The sequence below is a fragment of the Bactrocera neohumeralis genome, chromosome 3, assembly GCF_024586455.1.
Source record: "Bactrocera neohumeralis isolate Rockhampton chromosome 3, APGP_CSIRO_Bneo_wtdbg2-racon-allhic-juicebox.fasta_v2, whole genome shotgun sequence".
Classification (NCBI taxonomy): domain Eukaryota; kingdom Metazoa; phylum Arthropoda; class Insecta; order Diptera; family Tephritidae; genus Bactrocera; species Bactrocera neohumeralis.
In genome coordinates, this window is record NC_065920.1 from 40,519,296 (window position 1) to 40,543,536 (window position 24,241).

Sequence of the window (24,241 nt, forward strand, 5' to 3'; positions counted from 1 at the left end):
TCGGACCCAGAAACAGAGATTGAGTATGGTAGTTCAAGGAATACATTTATCGAATTTCATCAAAATACAGACAGCCAATCGGAATTCAATTAATCTTATTGTGATCATTTATATGGTATATATAATCGTAATCGTCATATATTTTGGTATCCAAAGTGTTCACATTAGGTATGGGGTCATGTGTAATTAAGTTCGTAAACCCAGGAAAGTTCTTCAATCGCCATTCACTTATATAGTGTAATATGAAACGATTCTTTTACATATGACTCAAGCAGCTCACGACTTCCGGTCTTTGACCAAGTATCCTCTGGGTAGCCTAAGAACATCCGTTCGAAGGTGAGCTAAAGTGAGAAGGCGATACACCCCTGCATAGGGTTGTGCGCTGGGTTTGGGACCCGCCATGCCCGAAAAAGCTCACCCCAATGAAAAAAAAAACAGTTACTGATGAGAGAAAACTCGTCTATAATCGCGTAAGCGAAACTTGCTGACGCCAAAATTAAGAAATGATATCCGACGCGAGCTTGTAATCATTACGCCTTAGCGATAAAATGATCGTAAACCTCGCGTTGGCTCTTATTCTAAAACCTACTTATATAGTTATTATGAACCTCAGATGGACTTTGACGAATGAAACAAACTCCAATCGAATGAATGAGTGACGGTTCGGAGACAATTTCTATCGGGCCCGAAATTCCTCGGACGGCCATAAGCTCTGAACGATTTATAATGGATATAATATTCCCCATTTTAACATTTATATACAATGTATTTTCAAATTGTTTAATCAGTGTTTTATATAATTTATCGAAAATGCCAAAAATAAAGAAATGTGGGGTCGAAATATATATCTAATATATGTACATATATGTATGTATGTAAATATTACTTTAAGTTATAGCATATAAGTACATACATATATGTATGTATTGAATACATTTCTCTTGAATATGTGATGTTTTTTATACGAATTGTTTTGTTTTCGTTTATTTATTATTTTTTGTCTCAATAATTATAAAAAATATATTTACTTATCTACTTATTAGTACAGTGAAACTTCGATAACTCGTATTAACAAGGGACCACAATTTAAATGCGAGTTATGGAGTTTTTCAAGTTATAAAGTTATACAACTTATAGAGGCAACATACAGAATATACGAATTATAGATTAATTGAAAAAACAAGAAGTGATTGTACAACTGTATTTATTTTATAAATAAAATAAATCGAAATTCCAAAAATATAGAAATGTGTGGTCGAAATATATATCTAATATGTATATGTAAATATTACTTTAAGTTATAGCATATAAGTACATACATGTATGTATGTATTGAATACATGTCTCTTGAATATGTGATGTTTTTTATGAAAATTGCATTTTTCGCGTTTATTTATTATTTTAAGAAATACTATGAAATATCAAGGTTTTTCGCTTATCGAGGTTACGAATTATCGAAGTTTCACTGTACTAGCATACCAATTGTGATATTTTTATGAATTGTTTTTGTTTCTCATATTTATTAATACAGTAGTGGGAAAATTGCAAAATACCCAAAAGTTATTTTTAAAATACCCAATCTAATATTTTTCAGCAGTGGTTTCATTGGCAAATGTTATAAAAAATGTGAGTTTTAACAGCTCTCTCTGTCGAATCAAAGAGTTTCGTATCATCTTATCCATGGCCTTAGTTCGTTTGCCACTACTGTACAGAGTTACAAATTAGGTTCATAACATATATCTCCTTGCTTTTATATTGCCAATACAATAAAGACAACACCAAAACACATAATATGTATATTAATAATTGATTTTTTTTTTAATTTTGAAAATTAATTGTTTATACATAATATTATACACTTATTTGAAATGAAAGCCCGCATTTTTTTTCACCCCTTGCGAAACATTACGATTTTATTCAGTCGTATCGATAAATTTGACTTGGCACAGGGTGATCTATAGGTACGTGAGAATTTGCTGGAGAAAAATTGTTTCTACAGCCATGCCACAATTCTTACTAAGTATCCGTGCTAGGCTCATGAGGAGTTTTCTTAAGTTTCCAAATTATAAACCAGATTTCCTACCATTTCATGTAAAAATTTACGCTTAGTTCCGTTATCATCAAAGCCAGAGAACGTATAATACGTATTATACGTTCTCTGATCAAAGCACATCGAATGCTAAAGAATCACTTTTTGCAACCCTGTTATCGGCCATATTCTGATTTCTCTTTCGTTTGGTCTGGCATTTTCGAAGTTAATCTTCGAAGTCCATTGCGAAACTTCCATTTACCTGATTTGTGAAATTGTTAGCAGAACATCAAAGATTCGGTAATTACGTGCGAAAATTTCATAGCTTAATTGCATTTAAACAACGGAAAATGTAAATTTATTGGACTATCGACATTCGACTTACGTGCAGTGCAAGTTTAAACTAACATTTTGGGTGCATTTTTGGTCTTCTAATTACAGACGACAACCAAGGCTTCGCGTGCGTGACACGACGTGGAATTTTTTAGTTCCTTTTAATTTTTTGGAAATTATTTTCGCCAGTGAGGGCAGAATTCATGTAAAAAGTACCTGATACTGAGCACAAAAGCGGGTTTTGTGGCCAATTTTGGCCGGAGGGATAACAGCAAACGCCGCGTGTACTGAGTATACGGATCTTTGGGAATAGTAGGCGGCGACGGGGAACCGTATAGATAAGTGATTTAGGTATTGGCAATCGTAGTATACGCGCAGATAGAGAAACTACGCAAGAGAAGAAATCAAAAGCAGACGTGAAAGTGACGAAGCATTAGAAGTACAACAAGACGTTACAAGAGGGGTCCAGGCTAAGTTAGTAAAAGAAAACTTGAAAGTACAGAAGAAAAAGCGTCTAGTGCCGTTTTGTTTTTGTAATTCTAACAAGCCAAACTACAAGGCAGTGTTAGCCTATTGTAACGCTAAAAACGTGGTTTTGGTGATTGAATATTTGGATATGTCGGCAAATCCACAACCGCCCATATCTCAAATTTGGCAAGGAGGTTTTGGAAGTGGTTTAAGTGCTTTAATAACAAATGGTACTGACCAACAACACCAAACGCAGAGAAGTACCCAGCAAAATAGTAATAATTTTCAAAACTCTACAACAATGAATAGAAACAATAACAACATTGCACAAGTCAGTGAAGCTTCAGAAGGAACAAATAATAATTATGTTAATTTTACCCAGTTCATCATGCAGCACAATTTTTTGGGTAACAACAATGGTTTTGGACTCTCTGGAGATGGGGGAGGTGGTGAAAGTATAAACCAAGCTAACGTCAATGAAAATGGTGCAGTTGGTAGTGCAACAAATACAGCTGCCTCGCAAGTTAACGGAGGCGGTGGTGTTCACGATCAAATTGGGGCCACTAATGATTATTTTAATTTTGTCGACGCAATGAATCATAAAGCAAGTAATGATTCTGCTGGGGATAAGCAGATTCCGGAGCACATGCCACAGCAAGCAAATGTAAGTAAAAATCTGTGTATTGTACATAGCAAAATTGTTTGTTAGCAAACAAATAACGTTCCTAATAGAAATATAAGTGGTAAAAACTTTAACAAAGAACCAACTTAATTTTTTGGTTATTTTGTGCTTATGTATGTATATAACATTCAAAACTTTTAAACATATAAACAATTCTCAACATCGGTATGAGTCATCTTTATTTCCTTCAAAGCTAACTGAATTAGATAAAATACAATTTGACTTGTCAATTTTAATTTTGAACTGCTTTGTAATTGATAGTGTTAAATGTTCTTTTCCGCCGTTATTCTAATCTAACTTTGTTTTACTTTAGCTTTATTCCAACAGCCTGTTTTCCCCATTCAACAATTTTAGTAGCCTATATTCAAGCGGCAGTCAAAATGCCAACGGCGGTTACAACACATACAATGATACAAATACAAGTGTTGGTTATTTTGACAATGTTTACACACCCTTTGGCAATGCCGGTGGCTATTATATGAATCCTTTTGCCACTGGTTTCGATTTTAGTGCTTCGAACTTGCAAGCTTCAGCACCTGAATTTGTGCCACGATTTAATAATCTCAGTTTGAATGAAGAAAATCGAGAGCATAACAAGCAAAACGATTATGAAACAGCTAGTAACGTCACTAGGGTTGATCAAAATAATTTTCAAATCGGCGAGCAGAAAGTACAAGGCATAGCAAATAATGATAATAATCTTTTGAATGGTGTTAACAGCGGCGCAATTTCCGCTGTAGCGGGTGATGGTAGTGGTGTTGACAAAAAAACTGCAACAAACAACAATACAACAACGAACGGAGGAAACGTTGACACCGCAACAGCCATTACTTCAAAGGCTGCACAACGACAAGAGAACGTTAGCACAAAAAGTGATATTGGTCAAGGAATTTATGGCACCAAGAGCCAAAATAATGGCGGCCACGTAACAGTTCATCCCAACATGTTTAATCCTAATGTAACTGGTACAATATCATCAAGCGGTGGCGGCGCTGTATCGCGTTATACCGGGACGACAAATAAGCAACAATCATCGGGCGGCAGTGTCTCGAGAGGTTCGTCATCAAATGGTTTTTCCCGTAATCGTAATGACTATTCCGGTTCACCACACAACCAAGAACGTAATGGTAATGGCAGCGGTGGTGGCAACAAGCACAATGACATCATAGATAAGTCGGAGAAACCTTCAGCTCGCGCTGAGCGTGAGCGTGAACGCGATCGAGATGCTCGTCGTTATCAGAACGGGCGTCGCTCTGTTGACTACCATCGCAGCAATAAGCGTCGCGATGATTGGAATCGTAATCGCGATCGTATAAATGGTTTTCGTGTGGAAGAGAAATACTCAACAGATAATGGCAAAGATAGCCCATTACCTTCACCAGAAAAGGTAAACATTTGTTAATTAACAACTAACATAATTTTTCTCTTTTGATTACAAAACGAAAAACGAATTATCAAAAAAACAACTTCGCTTGCATAGAAACTAGAATAACCTTCACAAATAAAAAAAGTTTTTCTACAAGAATTAAATTTGATCGATCAGTTTGTCAGCTATATGGCAAAGTGGTCGATCTGAAAAATTGGTACTGATGGTGTAGTAGTGTGGGGGAGGGATTTTTTCCAAATTATGTGAACATCCGTGTCAATACAAAAGTTTTAATGTTTTTATTTTGATCGTTCAGTTTGTATGTTCGCTATACGCTATAGCTAATATTGGCGGTTACGTCAAACGAACAGATACTTGGGAATAAAAGTACGTGTGCACACTTTCAGAACGATATCTCAAAAACTCTTCACTCTGCTAATGTGTAATAATAAATGTTTATATTAAACATTTAACGGGATCGTATCAAACTACATATATACCCTGCCCAGAGTATAAATAAATTTTACATTTATTTAGTATTTCTTGTCTTTGTCTTTTGACTAAATATTCTCAATTTTTCAGAAGTCTTCACCGAAGAAAGTCTACCCGGAGAATGAGAAACTATCGCAGCGTGAAAAACTCATACGCGACATTGAGACGAGACGTTTGGAGTGTTTGGTTTGCGTTGAACCCATCAAAGCTCATCATGGCGTCTGGTCGTGCAATAATTGTTATCACATACTCCATTTGCAGTGTATCATTAAGTGGGCTTCGTCATCGAAATCGGAGGATGGCTGGCGTTGCCCTGCATGTCAGAATGTAGTCAAGGATGTGCCACGTGACTATTACTGTTTCTGTGGTAAGGTGAAAAATCCACCATATACGCGTCATGACATTGCTCATACATGTGGAGACACCTGTGGACGCATTGAAGGTTGTACGCACGCTTGTACACTTCTCTGTCATCCCGGGCCATGTCCTCCGTGTCAGGCTACAGTGAAGCGTGAGTGTGGCTGCGGCAAGACAACCAAAACAATGCAGTGCTGTCTCAAAGATCCAATTGAGTGCGAATCCATTTGTGGTAAGCAATTGAACTGTGAAGTGCACAAATGCCCGGCTAAGTGTCACGATGGCAAGTGCGCTCCATGCGCTGAGAAGGTTGATCAACAGTGCCACTGCACTAAACAGGAGCGTCAAGTTGCGTGCACACGCGACTCCCATGATAAGCACAACTACTCTTGCGGCAAACAATGTGGCAAGGATTTGGTCTGTGGCAATCACAAGTGCAAGGATTGCTGTCATCCCGGCGAGTGCCGCACATGCAAGCTTAGCCCTGAAGTGGTTACCTCGTGTCCTTGCGGCAAAATGCCCATAGTCAATGGTCAGCGAAAGTCCTGTTTGGACCCAATACCAGTATGTGAGGGCGTATGCGGCAAGACTTTACGCTGTGGCAAGCCAGCACATCCTCATCATTGCACGAGCAAATGTCATCTGGGTAATTGTCCACCATGCAACAAACAGACCGCCGTCAAGTGCCGCTGCGGTCACATGGATCAGCTAATTAAGTGCCGTCAACTATCGACACGCGCCGACGATGCACGTTGCAAGAAGCGCTGCGTAAAGAAACGCTCGTGTGGTAAGCACAAATGCAACCAGGAATGCTGTATCGACATCGATCACATCTGCCCAATGCCTTGCAACTATACGCTATCGTGCGGCAAACACAAATGCGATCAACCCTGCCACCGCGGCAACTGTCCGCCTTGTTATCGTAGCTCCTTCGAGGAGCTGTACTGTGAATGTGGTGCCGAAGTCATCTATCCGCCAGTGCCTTGCGGCACCAAGAAGCCAGCCTGCAAGCGCCCTTGCTCACGCACGCATCCTTGTCAGCATCCACCACAGCACAACTGTCACTCAGCTGCCAATTGCCCACCGTGCATGATGTTCACCACCAAATGGTGCTTTGGTCAGCATGAGCAACGCAAGACCATTCCGTGCTCGCAAGAGAGTTTCAGTTGTGGCTTGGCATGTGGCAAGGCGTTGCCATGTGGTCGCCACAAGTGCATCAAAACATGCCACGAGGGTGCATGCCAGGCTGCCGGCGAGGTGTGTAAACAACATTGTACCAAGTTGCGTACCACTTGTGGCCACAAATGCATGTCGCCTTGTCACGATGGTGATTGCCCGGATACACCGTGCAAGGAAATGGTAAGTGTGGTTAGTAAAATATTAAAGCACATTTCTATAACTTTCTTTGTCCTTTATGTAGGTTGAAGTCCAATGTGAATGCGGAAATCGTAAGCAGATGCGTTTATGCCACGATTTGGCACGTGAATTTAGTCGCATTGCCACTGCCCAACTGGCCTCGTCAATGGCCGAAATGCAGCGCGGCAATTACATGGAACTGAGCGAAATACTCGCTCCCGTTAAAATCAATAAGACAAATAAAACGTAAGTAAATGAAAGTTCAACTAGGGGTCATGTGAATTATTGAGCTAATTGATTTATGTACAAATAGTTAAGGTTCACTGAGAGGGGGAGTGAAAAGAGGATGTATTCCATGACTTCTTGAAATCTGCATGAAAGCTTGCTGACATTCGATAACAGACAAAATAGTTGCTGTTATTGGCTCGGTCGTCAAGCAAGGTCTTTGGCAACGAAACCAAAGATCGCAAGGTCAAATTTTTAAATTAAAAATAAACAAATTGTTCTGCGGTCCGGTATTTTCTCCCTACTCCTGCTAAGTTTTTCTACTTAGAAACTCTGAACTGAGCAGTAAAAATTATTTGTTAATCATCTTAAAGTTTATTTAACCGAAATACCGATGATAAATAACTCAAAAGTAATCGCTCTAGCTTTTGACATCTGCACTCAATAATGTTAGGTAACATTAAAGTAAAATGTGTATAAAACTTAAAATTTGTAATCTTAAATCGGAGTAGAAAATTTAATATCCAAGTTTTGTATGAAAAAATTTACAACCCTGGTTATAATGCACAAATATTTGTATTATAATATCTTATTTATGTATTTTCTTTCATTTTCTATATATTTTCAAACACAGCCTGGATTGCAATGAAGAGTGCCGTTTGCTCGAACGCAATCGTCGCCTAGCTATTGGCCTGCAAATCCGCAACCCCGATGTGCCGCAGAAATTACAAACCAAATATTCTGATTTCATACGCAATTTTGCTAAACGTGACCCCACTTTGGTCAAGTCCATACATGATGCTCTAACCACGTTGGTGAAGCTCGCCAAGGAAAGCAAGCAGAAATCACGTAGTCATTCGTTCCCGACAATGAATCGAGAGAAGCGGCAGCTGGTGCATGAAATGTGCGAAATGTTCGGCGTCGAATCGGTTGCCTACGATGCAGAACCCAATCGCAATGTTGTAGCTACTGCCTACAAAGACAGGGTGAGTGTGATGATTAATATTTATTATTTTTTATGATTGAAGTCAACTAAAATTTCAACAATTTTTTTTTTCACCCGTTCAGTCCTGGTTGCCGGCCACCAGCATTATGGAGGTTATGCAGCGCGAATCCGGTCAGCGTCGTGTGCCGGTACCGAGCAACAATGCCTGGGGCATTAAGAGATAGAATTTTTTCCTATTAACAAATGTGTAGTGAATGCGTATGCAACAAGTGTAACGTTGAATAAATCGTTTGAATGTATGCTGAAATACACTAAACAAATACAAAATATAAAAAATAAACATACAACATACAGAGAAAATAAAGCAAAAACAAAAAATTAGACATTTATCTAAAACAAAAAAAAAACATTGAAAACATAAATATTCTATTCTAAAATTACAACATAAAAATTTAAACGAAAACAAAAAATGCTGCACTAAACATACAAATTGCAAAATACCACTTTAAATTGTTTATACATTAAAGTTAAAAAAAATATTGAAAAAAACAAAAAGAAATAATTTACAATTAAATGTATGTCTATCTAATTTGCTCGTAATATATTTCCAAAGAAAAAAAAAAAAACAAAATATTTTTTGAACTACTATCGTACCTCCTAATTTTTTGCGCTACTGTCTGGCAACTATCTCATCTTTAATTTTGCTTCTATAAACCTGCATATGGATATCTTATAATTTTCTCTTTATTTACAATAATATCAGTAATTTGATTTTGAGTATAATCACTACTTTTATTTACGAGACAATACTACATTACAAAATACATACATATACATTAAATACATAAAATACGGTGGAAGTAGAATGTGAGTTAATAATAAAAAATTCTTCAGCGAAATACTTGTGAAAGATTTGTACACAAAACAAAACAAAAAGAAATAAATATGAGTAAATTGTGAATGAATCGGCCGTATGAATCCATAATATATTCCTGAATGTAATGAGAAATCAAATTGAATAAAGTTGTTTATTAATATGTATGAATTGCGAACATAATAAAAAAATGCGTTTTATTTTTGCATTCTCCATATCGTGGAGTTAAATTTACAGCTTTGGACGAGAGATTTGGCCATCGTCAGGGTTACATTATAGAATAATAACATTGAATTATTATTACTTTTTTTTAAATCCCAAACATTTTTATGTAAAATCATTTTAAATCCCTAATACCAGATTAAAAAAAAAATCCCAAATACCGGATTATTAACACAAATATGGGAATGAAAAAACGTTAACGTTGGTTGCACTCTTCACTTATACAAAATATTCCTTTCCGTTGGTGTGGACAATAATCCTTACCCAATTTCGTGGGGATAGCTTTGAATGAAAAAGTTTTCTATACAAGCATTTCATTTCGATCAAACAGTTTGTGTGGCAGTTATATGCTATAGTGGTTCGAAATCAGCGGTTCCGGCAAGGGAACTTGCAGAGAAAATAATGTGTGCAAATTTCATATCGATATCTCAAAAACTGAGGGACTAGTCCGCGTATATACAGACAGACATATATACAAACTTCGTGGCAAACATAATATATCCTGTTTAGAGCAGGGCCGTAGAGGGAAATCCGGGGTCCGGGTATGATTCAAGTGAATTGTTGGTAAAAGCAATCTAGAAAATTTTATTGGCTGAGCACGGGGCCCCCTGACAACTCCAAGCCCGGGAAGGATTGCCCTCATCTTTCACATCTCTTCTTCACTGGTTCCGGTGGTAGTAGAGAGTAGACAAGCTGTTATGGTCTTTCAGTGTTATTCTTTTAAGGGTGGCTAGTTTCATATTGGGAGCTTTAATCTTTGCTTAATGCTTGGCCAAACTTTTTTACTCTCTGAGACATGAACATTTATATTGTCCATCAATTCGTAGGATCTGCAAGTTGTACGTCGTCTCAAAACATACATTTTTATAAGTGAGTTTGTCGATGAAAGAGATATTATTCCCTGCCAAGGTTCTTCCGTTATATAGAAAACTTGTCTTTTGATGTAAGAAAACAGTTTTTTTCAAATTCTCTTCCGCGTATGACAGCAATACATACATTTGGAGTATCTCAACGTACTTTATCGCCTCTATTTCACATTGAATGCGATGAATACAGACAAACTTGGAATCGAACCCAGCTCGTTTTTGCCACTACAGGTACTTTCTACCAATCTGGATCAACTCTATTTATTTTTCTTTCATTGCTGAATAAAATGCAAAACCGCTGATTTTGATTTAATGATATGTTCTCTTGAGCAAATGAAATTCGACGCTTTCGTTGCGATGTCTTTACTAAGGGTCTTTTCCATACCTGTCGAAGGTGTCTCACCTAATCGAGGTGAACTGTTTTTTCGTTATGCAGTGGAACAGAAAATGGATGGTTATTTGTTGACAACCTAATGTCCTATCAACCCGGTCTCTTGCAGTACAATTTTCGAAAAGTTTGTGTCGTTTTCACTAAAGGAAATTGCAGTAAGGAATATTAAATTCGCTTTATTTTTTATTAATTTGCAAAGAAAATCAAATGGGATAAAATTTATAAAACCGAGTCATTCTTAAGTAAATTTCTCACTGAAAGATCAATGCCATATGTAGTGTATGTGTAATACTTCAGGAATAATGAAATAGCATGCAAAGCAAAAATTACCGTTATGACACTGCACTCTTTAAAACATACGCAGATGCATACATACATACATACATATGTATGTATGTATATGTTTTATGGTCGGAAGAGACAATATCAGACTACTGTAGCATATAGCACCTAACAAACTGACCGATCAAAATCTAGTTCTTGTAGTATTTGTGAATGTTGTCATAGCTTCGGTGCAACCGTAGGTAACGTTTTTTCTTGTTTCTAATAATTTCAAATCAACCTAATGCAGTAAACGAGACGATAACTTGGATGGAGAATTGGCATGTGGATTGCCTGTATATATGTAGGTACGTATGTACATATGTATGTATGTATGAATGTGAATTTTCAAATCTGTAAACATTTTTCTTTTTCGTCTGTGTAATTTTCATACTTCGAAGAAAATTACTTTTTCATTCTTTAAATAACACTAAAAATTAATTTAATTAAATCAGTTACAATTAAATTAACAACTCATTTAACAAAATACATATTTGTATACAATTAACATAGCCCCCAACGGGTTAATATGTGTATCTCGTAGATACTTTTCCACAAGCCTACGAACACCCAACTGCGACAACACGACACAACACACACGCTAAATGCCAATGTAATTCCAGCGAGCAACACTAGCTATCTCACTTACGCCAGCGACACTGTTACGAGAAAAATACATAAATATCTCATGCTGGAGCTGTTGCCGCTTTCCAGGAAGAAGAGTGTATCCACAAGTGTGCAAAATATTGTTGATTAAAAACGTACACGGGCAGTGGGAACCGAAGTGCATCGGTGTCGTTCTGAGCTGGCGCTGATCTGAGCAGAGGCAAGAAAATCTCAGTTGTTTCGGAAAATTGAAAGCGTTCGCTAGTGTTTAGAGCGCAAAGTGTGCGGTTTTGTGCGAAAGAAAGGTTTTGCCGAGTTTTAACGGGGACGTAGACGAAGACGACGTCGTCGGTGGTAAACGGTGGGTAAACAGTGAACGCCAGTGCATGTGTAAAGCGGCGTCGATGCAATATAAGCAATAGTAACAATAAGAATAAATTAAAAGAGTATTGTGTGTATGTACATGTGCATTAGTGAGGAGCAAGAACTGTAGCGGACGTACACAATTGGATAAACGCATGCATATATGTATGTATGTCTGCTTGTGTCTCTCGTTGGTCGCGACGGTTTGTGTGCGTGCGTCCAAACATTTTTTTCGTGTTGATTTTTCTTAGGATCCATTTCGTCGAATTTCTGCATGAGATTTCTCTTTCAAGCAATTGATTAAATGTGAATTGTCGCCAGACAAAAGTTTTGAAAATAAAATATCTGGCTAGAACGTGTGTGAATTTTGGTTTTTTAGATACAACAGCTTTACCAATCACATGCAGTAATTGGCACCAGCTGGAGCTGCATTTTTTGTGTATAATTAAATGCGTGTGCTAAGCAGGATTCTAATGAAAAACATATATTTTCTCAATAGAAAGTTATGACAAGTATCCAAAAAATGAATTTGTGTTGAAAATGCAGCTAATGATTGTGAAATCGTACGCAACTTGAAGCAGTCAGAGTGCCCAAAATTGTATTAAAAAGGAGTAAATGGAAAATAAGTGCATAACAGTGAATAAGAATTCTTCTAAATCTAAATAAATAATGTTGATATAAAATATTTCAAGCAAAATCAAAAGAAATAAAGGAACGAAAAGCCTCACAAATATCCTGATTAGATTTTGGTAATAAACAACACGAAGAATACCTAATTGTGCAAACTGTCGAGAAGTGAGTGTCTAAACATTTTCTCAGCTTATACCAATTTGTTTTCATCTTAGTTTTACTCTTTCCACTATTCAGCTGGTTGGGGGCCTTCAAACATAACGCTGAGACATGCGCATAGATAGGCAATTGCCATAAAAATAAATAAAAAAGAAAAAACTACATTCAAGAGCTGCGGTATTAACAATAATTAGCACAACAATGTTTGGTGAAATTTCTTACATGAGAAACATTTTCACAGCGTCTGCACATACATATTAATAGTTGTAACATTTTAAATAATCTCTTATATGTAAACTTTATTGACTTCCTTTGCTAATTCGCTGAAATTTGTGTTTATCTCTTGTTCCTGCGGTATATTTTTTTTTTGAAATCAGACAAAAACATGTTTACATGCGCATTTATGTTGTACATATGTATGCATGTACATATGTGCTATGTATGTACATACGAGTGGCTCTGTTGTATATTCGTCATATCGACTTCGTCCGCAGTCAACAGTCGTTCGGTGCTGCATTGTGTGCATTATCGTGCTCTGCAACTTCGCCATTGCGATAACAGAGTCTGTTAACGCTGCAGCAATGCACATTTGCGCTGTAATCTGCTCTGGCAGCAGCGCTGTCAGTTGTGACTTCGACGTTGGCATCGCAGCAGTTACTCTTATTTAATAGAGTATGAATACTTTTAAACCCAAAAAGTAGTAGATTACTTTTTATTATAATATGACATTCTACTGTATTTATGAGTAAATGTATAGTTAAATCCAACTTGATACAACATTTTTTCGTAATCAAACATTATTACATTTGTTTGTTGCAGCGCTGCTTGGCTGTTGCTGGATCTCCGTCTGTATTTGATAAATATTAGTTCTCAGTGACAACAGATGTAAACTCACATTTGCGCTATCAGCTAATGTGCGCTCTTTCTCTCTCACGGTATTCCCTCCTCTATGCCTCTCTTGCTTTCTTTAACTCTATGGTTATTTTATCTGCGAATGAAAAAGACGGCTCCTCAATTTTATATTTATTGGTGTTGTTTTGTTGTGAATTAGATTGGAAAATGGAAAATAAAATATTTGTTATTTGTTATGAATACTCATTACAATTTATTCGCTTTTATTTGGCAACCCTTCGACAGTAAGTTGATTAGCCTCACCACTGACAACAGTAGCAATGAATGGAGGGTTCTCGTTGATTAAGCCAGATGTTTTGTTGTTTAACGTTTATGCAGTAGCATTCAAGATAAGCAAATATTAGAATGTGTAGTATTGATATAAATAAATACATATGTACATATGTATGTATATATGTATATAGTAGGTATACTATACAGCTGGAGTTAATATAAATAGGAAGTGATGTTGGATATCCACATACATACATATTGTACATATGTACATACATATGTAGTATATGTATGTATGTATATATTTTTGAACATTTACTATACAAATGCCATACATACTATGTATATATGTAAAGTATTTATGTACACCTAGCAGCAAGGATAGTTGTACATAATCATGTAAATACCCCCTCTGATAACTAATTGGAAACACTGACAAAAGAATTTGGTTATCGGTTTATGTAAAATATATGGTAAGCATATACATATATACAGTGTTCGCTCGCGAAATAGAACCGCATTAATGCTTCGCATTAGTTTCAAAAGCATATAAAGAGTTTTTTCCATTTTTGGATATTCAAGAGTGATTTTTTATTTAAAATTGATGCTCTATTTGAATTTATATACATAAACACAATAATCGTGATTTTTTGGACAAGTAAAATAATAGCTCATTAACGATATTGATAAACAAACAAAATGCGATCTGAAATTCTAATTTTGTTGACCTCTTAGGTTATTTTGTTTGGACGTGAATAAAAAGAAGTCGTTCAATGGCAGGACTTTTCGGTGCTTTACTCATCAAGTCGATGATTTATGTACGTGTTCAAAAAAGCTGTTGAATCCGTCGATGCACAAAAATTTATTTTAAATTACTTGCAAGAAATTCATCTTGGATTGATCTTTACGACCTCGATTAGATTCACCGTACCATCAATAACCACTGGTCCTTGATGCAGCTTGATCGAATTAAGTTCTTCGATGCACTGCTGCTGAAATTATTCACGTAGAAAGTCGTCAAATCCCGAAATATAAAAGGCAACATACGTACTTTAGTTAAGACTCATTGAGGGAATTTTTGATGTGCGTTTTCGTGGTAAGAAACAACAGAGCCATTCTTATTTTGAATCAATGCCTATAAATTGGAAACTCATGCATGTTATACATATATCCGAAACACACAGTTAGGACAGAAAGGATTGGTTATATATGTATATACCGCAAATATTGATGAATTAGAATGGCTAAGGTCTTAATCTTAATCCGATGTTCGTAGATATATAATTATAAATGGCGACATTTTGACTTTTAAAGCGCCCATCAAAATGAAAAACAACGGTTATAGTACGAGTACTTCGAAAAAATCTAATTTCTCAGGTTCATGCACTTTATTCATCACCTGCTTTTGCCTTATGCCTTCACTTTTTCCAACATTCAAAACAATAATGCTGTTGCATTTGTTTTTATATGCAAAAAAAAAATAACTATGACCACTGCTATGGATGTCTCCCTGCAACAATTCTTCTTTTGCGCTGCGCACTAATTCGCAACAACGAGTGAGTGACTTTTCTTATTGTACTTTACTCTCATTGTGTTGCTCAGAGCGCCATTTATCACAATATGCTACACCTTGGGAATACCACCAAGCAAATTAGACTCCGTTTGTGACAAAGGATAACAGATAATAATGATGAAGAGCGTTGCACAGGGAGCGCACAAAGGATATGAATGTGTACAGATAGAGAAAGTGCATAGCTATTGTTCGTATGTATTTAGCTTGATTAGTTAAGTTTCGAAGGACATGTGCGTCTGAGTTCAGAAGTGACAACTTTTGCTATTCACTATTAGAATACTTCTATTTTGGTCTTGCATATTCTGTTTATTCGAGCAACTCGAGTTTGACAACTTTCAGTAATCTTTCAAAAAATACTGAATTTCGTAGCAGCGAACTGCTACACCTAGAAGCAAGAAACCAAACGTGTCACCCGATTAACAGCGGCACGAACCCTTTGTCTTGACAATCTCTCTTCAAGGGCCAGCAGTAATCTGTGCTCATGTAAAGATGCCATCAAGTTTGACACTCTCCTTCCATCACTTTAAGGTCTTGGTAAAATCTCTTTACCTGTTCCTCACTATAATATTCTAAATTATCCGAATATACAAGGTTTGTCCAGAAAGTAATAGGACTGAGTCGATAAAAAAAAATGTATTGAACCAATCGTTATAATTCTTTAAAAACTTTCAAAAAAGGTCCTTCTGCGTCGATGCAGTGCTGCTGGGGTCCTCTCTGTCGTCTCAAAATACTTGCCTTTCATCGGCCTATTCAGGCAAGGAAACCAAAAACGTACGGTGGGGCCACATTTGGGCTATAGGGCGGCTGCGGAAGCGTTGGGATGCTGGCTGAGTCTCTCGAGGACAGGAGAAACAACTTCATAGTAGACGATGCCTTTGATGTCAAAAAAGACAATGAGTATCGTTTTCACTTTGGATGTGCTCATTCATCAGGGACCTCTTCCCGGCCCGGTGGCCTGGTGCCACCGAAACACACCACTTCTTGCTAAACCAACTTCTGGGTAAGCCTGCTTGATCATATCAAACGTGCAGCCTGGAGTAGCACACCAACTAAAAGAAACGTCACAGCAGGTCATAAGTATACCAAAGAAATTAAAGAAATGGTAGCAGAAAAACGCCGATTACGCCGAAAGTGGCAACAAACAAGATCTCCATCCGACAAAAGTTGTCTTAACAAATTGTGTAAAAAACTTACCAATAAGATAAAGGCATTTAAAAATTTAACCCTAAGCAATTATCTGAAAAGTTTATCTAACGACCATAGGAATGATTATTCACTTTGGAAGTGTACAAAAAAATTTTCTCGACCCGTAACTCAGCATCATCCAATCAGAAAAGCAGACCAGACATGGGCCAAGAGCGATATCGAGAAAGCAAATGTTTTTTCGGCATACCTTGAAGGTGTCTTCAAACCATATGACACATCCAATGCAGCAGAAATGGAAACTCATACTTACGAGAATTATACCGAAATTCCTCTAATAACTAACGATGAGGTATGTGAAGAAATAAAAAAAACTGAAGTCTAAGAAATCGCCTGGGTTTGATCTTATTACCAGTGAAATATTAAAACAGCTTCCTCACAACGTTATATGTAAAATTACTGTCATAATGAATGCTACCATAAATCTTCAATACGTTTCCATTTATTGGAAAACTGCAGAGGTGATTATGTTCAATAAACCTGGTAAGCCAGCGCATGAAATTACTTCGTATCGGCCCATATCTCTCCTGCCAATACTCTCAAAACTATTGGAAAAACTGCTTGCTGTACGTATTAACAACATAATTGAAGAGAGGAAGCTGATACCAGCGCATCAGTTTGGCTTTCGAAAAAATCACTCCACTATTGACCAAGTACATAGAATAACTCGAGTCATTGAAAATGCATTCGAAGACAAAAAGTTTGCTCGGCCGTTTTTCTCGATGTGTCTAAAGCCTTTGATAAAGTTTGCCATGGCGGGCTCCTAAACAAAATTAAAATGCTTTTACCAAAAAAATATTACAATATTTTAAAATCATACCTTTCGGACCGTTTTTTTCGAATTAAACATGGAGATATGTACTCTGATTTAAAGGAAATAAAGGCTGGTGTTCCTCAGGGTAGTGTGTTAGGACCCATTCTTTACCTACTCTTTACGTGCGATCTACCACATGACGACAATTGTATTACAGCAACATTTGCAGATGATACTGCGGTTCTGTCTGTCGGCAAAACACAAACTGCATCAATTGCAAGATTGCAGGAACATTTAAACAAAATATTTGAATGGACAGCTAAATGGCGAATAAAATTAAACGAGACTAAATCAGTACACATTGATTTCACATACAACAATACTAGATATATGCCTCTGTACTTAAACGGTGTGCAAATACCATATCACAATACCGCGAAATACCTAGGAATGACCCTGGACACAAAACTTAGATGGAGTGCACATGTCAAAAAAAAAAAAAGAAGAATTAGAAATAAAATTCAGAAACTTGTATTGGCTATTGGGTAGAAACTCTGCATTATCCACATATAACAAAATTCTAGTCTACAAGCAGGTGTTCAGACCAGTTTGGACTTATGGGATACAACTTTGGGGCTGCTCAAGCCCTAGCATTGTTGCACAAATCCAGCGATTTCAAAACAAAGTTTTAAGATGCGCCGTCAATGCGCCTTGGTATGTTCGCAGTCACGATCTTGAACGCGATCTAGGAATTGACTCAGTTGCTGCATCAATTAAAAAATGTGCAAAGTCTCATATGGAAAGACTTTCTGACCATGTGAACACTGAAGCCAGGGCTCTTGTCACTCGAAGTGAATGGAAAGAAAGGCTTAAGCGCAAAAAACCGTATCACCTTATACAGTAACCAGATTCTCTGCAATTTATACGCAGAGCACCATTAATTATTTTGTATTATACATTAAGCAAAACAAATTGTTCGTTAGTTTATTTTATGTTAACTAGTTACAATGGCATTGAAATAAAAAAAAAAATATATATCAAACGTCTCTGTCGTAAATTTACCGAATTTTACACAGAATTTAATCGCGTACCTCTGCTGAACGAACGCTGTAATTTCGGCTTGCACCACTCACCGAAACACGTCGCGCGAAAGTATTTGTCCTGACTTCCAGATGCTCGGAGACAACTGACCCTCGTTCGTTAGCTAGAAACGCCGGCGGAAGAAAATCAGTCCTATTACTTATCAGACAAACCCTGTATATCCTAACTTCGCACTCATATCGGCTCCTAGAGTCTATTTAAATATTATCTCTTAACTATTATCTCTCCATAATTTTTTGTCATATATTATTGTGGTTGTTGCTATAAAATTCTAGTTAATGTTGAGTACGTCCAAATACCTTGTAGTGGTCGCCGAAGCAGAGGAATTTCAAAAGGGAGTTTAGCAGAACTACCGTTATTTGATGACCAAATACAAAATAGTAGTAAACTCATTCGAAGTCTGTGGACGATAACGTTGGCTCACTTGGGAGTTCCTCCGCTGCCATGGCATGAGCTACCGACACATGTTGCTAGAGAGAATATAGAAACTCAGCTAACCCTCCTATATAAAAGTCTTTCAGTATCCGCAACTTGTTACTCCTCAAACTGACTACAGCTCGCCAGTCGCAGATAACTCCGGTATCAGTGACCGGACCGGAGGACTTATCATAGTTTTAAATTCTGAAAACCCATTTTGCCAATGATCTTCAGCATTATATTTCTAACGATTTTGAGCCGCACCAATTATTTGATAATAAAGCAATTTTATTTTCAATACCTGTCTGTATATGCTCGTCCATGTTAAAAGCCCTTTAGTAGACAATATATAATATCATTATTGTTGGTCACTACAACCATTAATTGTATGGAAGCATCATTGATTACCGTCGAGGGAAAAGACGGTCGAAAGATGCCGAGAAAAAAAAACATTATTTTCAAAAACCGACCGTTTTCTGCTCTTCAGTGCTAAGGTCGTACATTTGGATTTCCCAGCCATAATTTTGAATTATCTAAGCTTTGACGCTACCGCAGCCAAATGCAGCGTTCATTTCACCATACATACCCTTATGTTATAAAAGCGATATATGTATGTACATACCTACATATGTAATGCATAAAAAATTAGAAAACATTCTTGCTATTGTAAATCAAATTTAATTAAAAAGTTACTTGCAATTAAATTTTCTATAATAATAGTTCCGACTTTTTCTCATTCTCATTTCAGGACGTAAACAATAGCACGTCTACACAACAAACCAACGCAAACTACACACGCTGCTTACTAACTGCTTGCAAATTACAACAACCACACTTCAAATGTTACGGTGAAGAGCTAGAATAAAAAGGATTTGCAAATAAAATATTGAAAATCAAATGCAAATTGTAAATTTCACCGAACAAATAGAGCAAAACGCAGAAAAAAGCAGGGAAAGCCAGCGAAAAACTGCGCCAATCAGCGGTGAAAAATACGAAATGCGTCGGAAAAATATCTAAATAAAAGCAATTTTCAATGGAAAATACGTAAATGCGAAGTGGGAACCCCGTTAAAAGCACACAAATCGCATTGCCTTGCAGTGAGTGAAGTCAAAGCGAAAAGTGTAAAAAATAATTGGCAGTGGATAAAAAAGTGTCAAATGCGAAGCCAAAATAAAAAGTGACGAGCAAAACGACGAGCGAATGCACAACGTGAAGTGCAAAGCGAATGTACGACAGTGACGGGTGTTACGCGGGGAGCGAAATAGTGGCTTGTGGCTGCGACGGTTGATCGGGTTGATACGTTGCGGAAAATCCTTTGTTTTCACTTTGGCTTTCCGGCCAAAGCTGGCAACTACACAGGCGCACAAAAATAAAAAAAAAAAAAATAAATTGAAATCATAAGCTCTCGACAAATTCAAATACGGTACAACCGATGTGTGTCCTCCGCCTCATATGCGCCATCTAAATACGTAAACGCGCCTAAGAACGAAATCGAATACTCGCATGCCTTTTATGGAAATACCCGCCGACTAGTTTAACAATAACAATAACAACTGGCAAACTGCGCCGCGAAACGTGCGGAAAATTTCGTTGCTGCACATTGCCAACCGAAAGGCATACCTAGCGAAAAAACCCACTGTAACCGCGACCGAACGGCTGCCGGTAAACGCCACACTACAATCCCGATTTCATGATTTTACGCCACACAGCAGACGCAACCGTTTAAGGCTCACTGCCTAGTCGCCTGCCGTGTGTCGCTGCGTTTGTGTGGCTGCGGAATTTTCGGTGCGTCGTCGCCGTCGTGTTTGTTGTGGAAATTTGGCAATTTCACAGGCGCAACGGTGCGCACTTTAGCCTTGAAACCGCATAGCACACAATCGGGCGTTCGGCATTTCACATACCCGTATGTATAAAGAACGCTTGAATCGCATTGAATAGTGCAGTCGGTTTAAGGTCGCTTAACTGTTGGCGTTTACCAGCAAACAAGCGCATTAAAATTTACGTACTCAACGTTTGTAACGGATTGCTGTAATCAACGGCGTATCGCGCCTCTACCATTCAATTGAATCTTGGCAGGCGAAGTAACTAAGTTTTACAGTGTGTCGCGGTGTTTCCGCTGTGCCCTCTAACGCGTCGCGGTAAAACGTGTTGATGAACTGCAATTTAGTATTAACGCTCAAATACTTTTCTGTTGTTGCTGTTGTTAAACAATAATGTCATCAAAATGTGGATTAAACCTGATTTTCGTGTCGATCATTTTCATTATCATCGTAAATGGTAAGTTGGAATCGTATTTGCACACGTCTAATATTTACATTTCATAGAGAGAGAAAAAGAGAGAAAGAGAAGAAAAAAGTTGCTGTGGGCCAGATCGGTAGAATACGGTATGAGCACAAAAACATTTCCTACCTGAAATAATGCAATTTTCCAAAGTTTTAATTAATTTGCCACAACATCCTCTTCTACCAATGGGATCCAACCGTCACCAATAAAAAAGTCATAACTGACTGCTATGTTTTTTCCATTTTGCGTTCCGTTCATCGCCTGCAGACCGCTCGAATGTTTGTCGGTTGGACACCGAAGTGAAGTAATGCAGTAATGTTGAAACTATTGTCACTTATCGATGCACAAATTCGGGTTTCTTACGACAGAATAGTTCTAAATCCGCTCAGAAGTATAAATTCGATGTTGTATTCGGTTGATATTGAGCTTTGGTGGCACCCATTCTGCATAGAGATTTCCCATACTCAACTCATACACCCTTTGATCTCGATGAATTTCATTTTACTGTCTTCCAATAACATTTTATGGATACCGAGACGTCTATAGCGTTCATTAACACGTTCATTGTCTTTGGTGCTTATATGGACTCTAGCTAATTTAGGCAATCACGAATGGTTCTCGAATGATTTCTCGAAAGAAGTCATTTGGTGTCAGGCCAGTACTATACGTGACATTTCTTTGGTCCAACGTTAACACATTTTTCAATGTCCATGCAATATTGAATGTATGCTGGTCCCACTTATCCTATATGTAGGTTGCCTTTTTGTTTCGAGACTTGGCAACCGTTGTATTGCAATGTGACAACTCACAGCTTTATCTTTAGGTTTGACATTTTTGGTGTTATAAATACTGAGAATGTTTTGAAACACGACTGCTATTGGTGTTATTTACAGTAACTTGAAGTATTCAACTCCTTCAAAAACAGGAACTAGATCGCGAACAGTTGTGCGCGATTATTTTGTTACAAGGTCGTAGATCGCTCCAAGACGAATTTCGTGAAGTTCGTCCAAGATCAGTTGTTGTTCCGAAACTATTGATGAGTAATGAATGACTTATTATATAATTTCAGTAAACAGAATTGTGCTAAAACATCATTAGGAAAATTCTGACATAATTACTTTACAGGAAAATGTTTTCGTCTTTCTTATAGTTACTGCTATGTGGGACTCACGTTCCACGACAGTCTGACTTATGTTACGGAAATGAAAGCGTTATTATATTTTATTAAATACATACATACATTTCACCACCGTTCTTCAAATTATTTCGAAATCTGAGACCTGATTTAAAAGCATTATATCTATTATTTTTACGAAGAGTTATTAAAATTTCAAATGACACGGACTTCTCTAGTCTCCGCCAATATCATGCAAATTTTTTTATATATATAAATATATGAAAGTGCACCCAAACACGACTTGGAAAAATGTTCAGCCAACCCATTTTGCTATTGTGCTTTGGAAATAATAAATTCTGTAAAAATAAACTCAACTATTTATAAGTGGTTATTGTATTTAAGCTTCGAATTTTTATAATAACCGGAATGCGCAAAAAATAATCTTTAATAAGAAATATTAATAAGTATAAAGTATATAAAATACACAGCTCTTATCTAACAAATACCCAACAAGTATATTGTTAAAGCAAGTCTATAAATCCATATGCCTATATTTATTTGCATTTGCATTAGATTTTCTACACTTTTCCGTGGTTATTTGCAATTAGCTGTATATTTTATTTATCAATTAACACAAAGCCTGTACATATGTATATGTATGTAAACGAAGCACAGCCTGAAACGTAGATTTAAAAAGAGAGAGAATACATATTTTACATAATAAAAGTACTATTAATAGCGATATTAGTTGAATATAGTTTTATTTTAGCAATGACACTTTAATAGATTCCAAGCTATCGATTATTTTATATCAATAATTTTACCGATAATCATGTTGCAGAAGGTATGATCACTTTGCTCTATGAAATACTTACTTTGGGCCTAAAAGGGATCAAGACCGGAGCATACTCTTGTAGAACCCCCAGAGGTGATCTAGTGACTGATGCGCAGAGCATACTAAAATTATGGAGGGAACACTTCTCCAGCATGCTGAATGGCAGTGAAAGTATAACGCCTGGAGAAGGCGAACCCGATACCCCAATCGATGACGATGGAGCAGACGTTCCATTTCCCGACCATGAAGAACTTCGAATAATAATTACTCGTCTGAAGAATAAAAAAGCGGCGGGGGGCGATCGATTGCAGACCGAGCTATGCAAAAACGCCTCGAAGAGCTGATAAGAAGCATACATCAGCTTCTTTGACGATTTGAATTTATGTGTGCTCTGCCCAATCCACAAAAAGGTAGACCCCACAAACTGCGCCAACTACCGTCAGATAAGCCTCCTCAACATCACATACGGTTCTATCGAGCGTATTGTGTGAAAGATTAAAGTCCACCGTCGACAAACTGATTGGGCCTTATCAGTGTGACTTTAGACTTTGAAAATCAACAATTTGCTAGATATACACCATGCGCCAAATCTTGGAAAAGACCCGTAAAAAGTGAATCGAGGTGGTGCTCTTCGTCAATTTCAAAACTGCTGCTTTTGACAGCACAAAAAGGAGCTGCCCTTATGCCGCTATGTTTGAATTTGGTAGCCCCGCAAAACTAATATGGCTGTGTAAACTGACGTTGAGCAATACCAAAAACACCGTCAAGATCGGGAAGAACCTCTCCGAGCCGTTCGATACCACACGAGTTTTCTGACAAGGCGACTCCGTTTCGTGCGTTTTCTTCAATCTACTCGTGGAGAAAATAATTCGATCTGCGGAACAAAATAGAGAAGGTACCATCTTCTATAAGAGTGTACAGCTGCTGGCGTACGCCGATGACATTGATATCATTGGCCTCAACACCCTCGCCGTTAGCTCTGCTTTCCAAAATAGTTAAGGCAGCGAAGCAAATGGGTCTATTGGTGAACGAGGGCAAGACGAAATATCTCCTGTCATCAAACAAACAGTCGTCGCACTCGCTGTCATGTCACTGTTGATAGTCATTACTTCGAAGTCGTTGATAATTTAGTCTATTTTGGAACCAG

General features: G+C 37.3%; 2 protein-coding genes across 8 annotated transcripts in view; both read left to right on the forward strand.

Moving 5' to 3' along the window:
- The first annotated feature begins 2,240 nt into the window (after positions 1-2,240).
- Positions 2,241-9,295, forward strand: LOC126752529 (protein shuttle craft). Of its 2 annotated transcripts, none has more exons than XM_050463408.1 (7): positions 2,241-2,329; positions 2,471-3,494; positions 3,826-4,899; positions 5,461-7,086; positions 7,148-7,329; positions 7,943-8,294; positions 8,377-9,295. In XM_050463408.1, the coding sequence occupies exons 2-7, from the start codon at positions 2,979-2,981 to the stop codon at positions 8,476-8,478; spliced, it is 3,852 nt and encodes a 1,283-aa protein (XP_050319365.1). In that variant the 5' UTR covers positions 2,241-2,329; positions 2,471-2,978; the 3' UTR covers positions 8,479-9,295. The 2 variants fall into 2 exon arrangements, with proteins under 2 accessions (XP_050319365.1, XP_050319364.1); XM_050463407.1 differs by having other exon boundaries at positions 2,311-2,381.
- Positions 9,296-11,712: 2,417 nt separating this feature from the next.
- The window catches only part of LOC126752527 (disintegrin and metalloproteinase domain-containing protein 10), a 364,893-nt gene continuing 352,364 nt past the window's right edge, over positions 11,713-24,241 (forward strand). For 3 of the 6 annotated variants that reach the window (XM_050463405.1, XM_050463406.1, XM_050463401.1), the window contains exons 1-2: positions 11,714-12,692; positions 19,608-21,136. In XM_050463405.1, coding sequence (XP_050319362.1) covers positions 21,073-21,136 — 64 coding nt within the window. In that variant the 5' untranslated portion in view covers positions 11,714-12,692; positions 19,608-21,072. Of the gene's footprint in view, positions 12,693-19,607; positions 21,137-24,241 lie in introns of all 6 variants that reach the window. The other 3 variants (XM_050463402.1, XM_050463404.1, XM_050463403.1) reach the window with 3 other exon arrangements.

Coding starts and splice junctions, on each gene's coding strand:
- LOC126752529 (XM_050463408.1), top strand. CDS start 2,979: ATGTCGGCAAATCCACAACCGCCCATATCTCAAATTTGGCAAGGAGGT. Junction 7,330..7,942: donor ATCAATAAGACAAATAAAAC/GTAAGTAAATGA, acceptor TTTCAAACACAG/CCTGGATTGCAATGAAGAGT. Junction 8,295..8,376: donor CTACTGCCTACAAAGACAGG/GTGAGTGTGATG, acceptor TCACCCGTTCAG/TCCTGGTTGCCGGCCACCAG.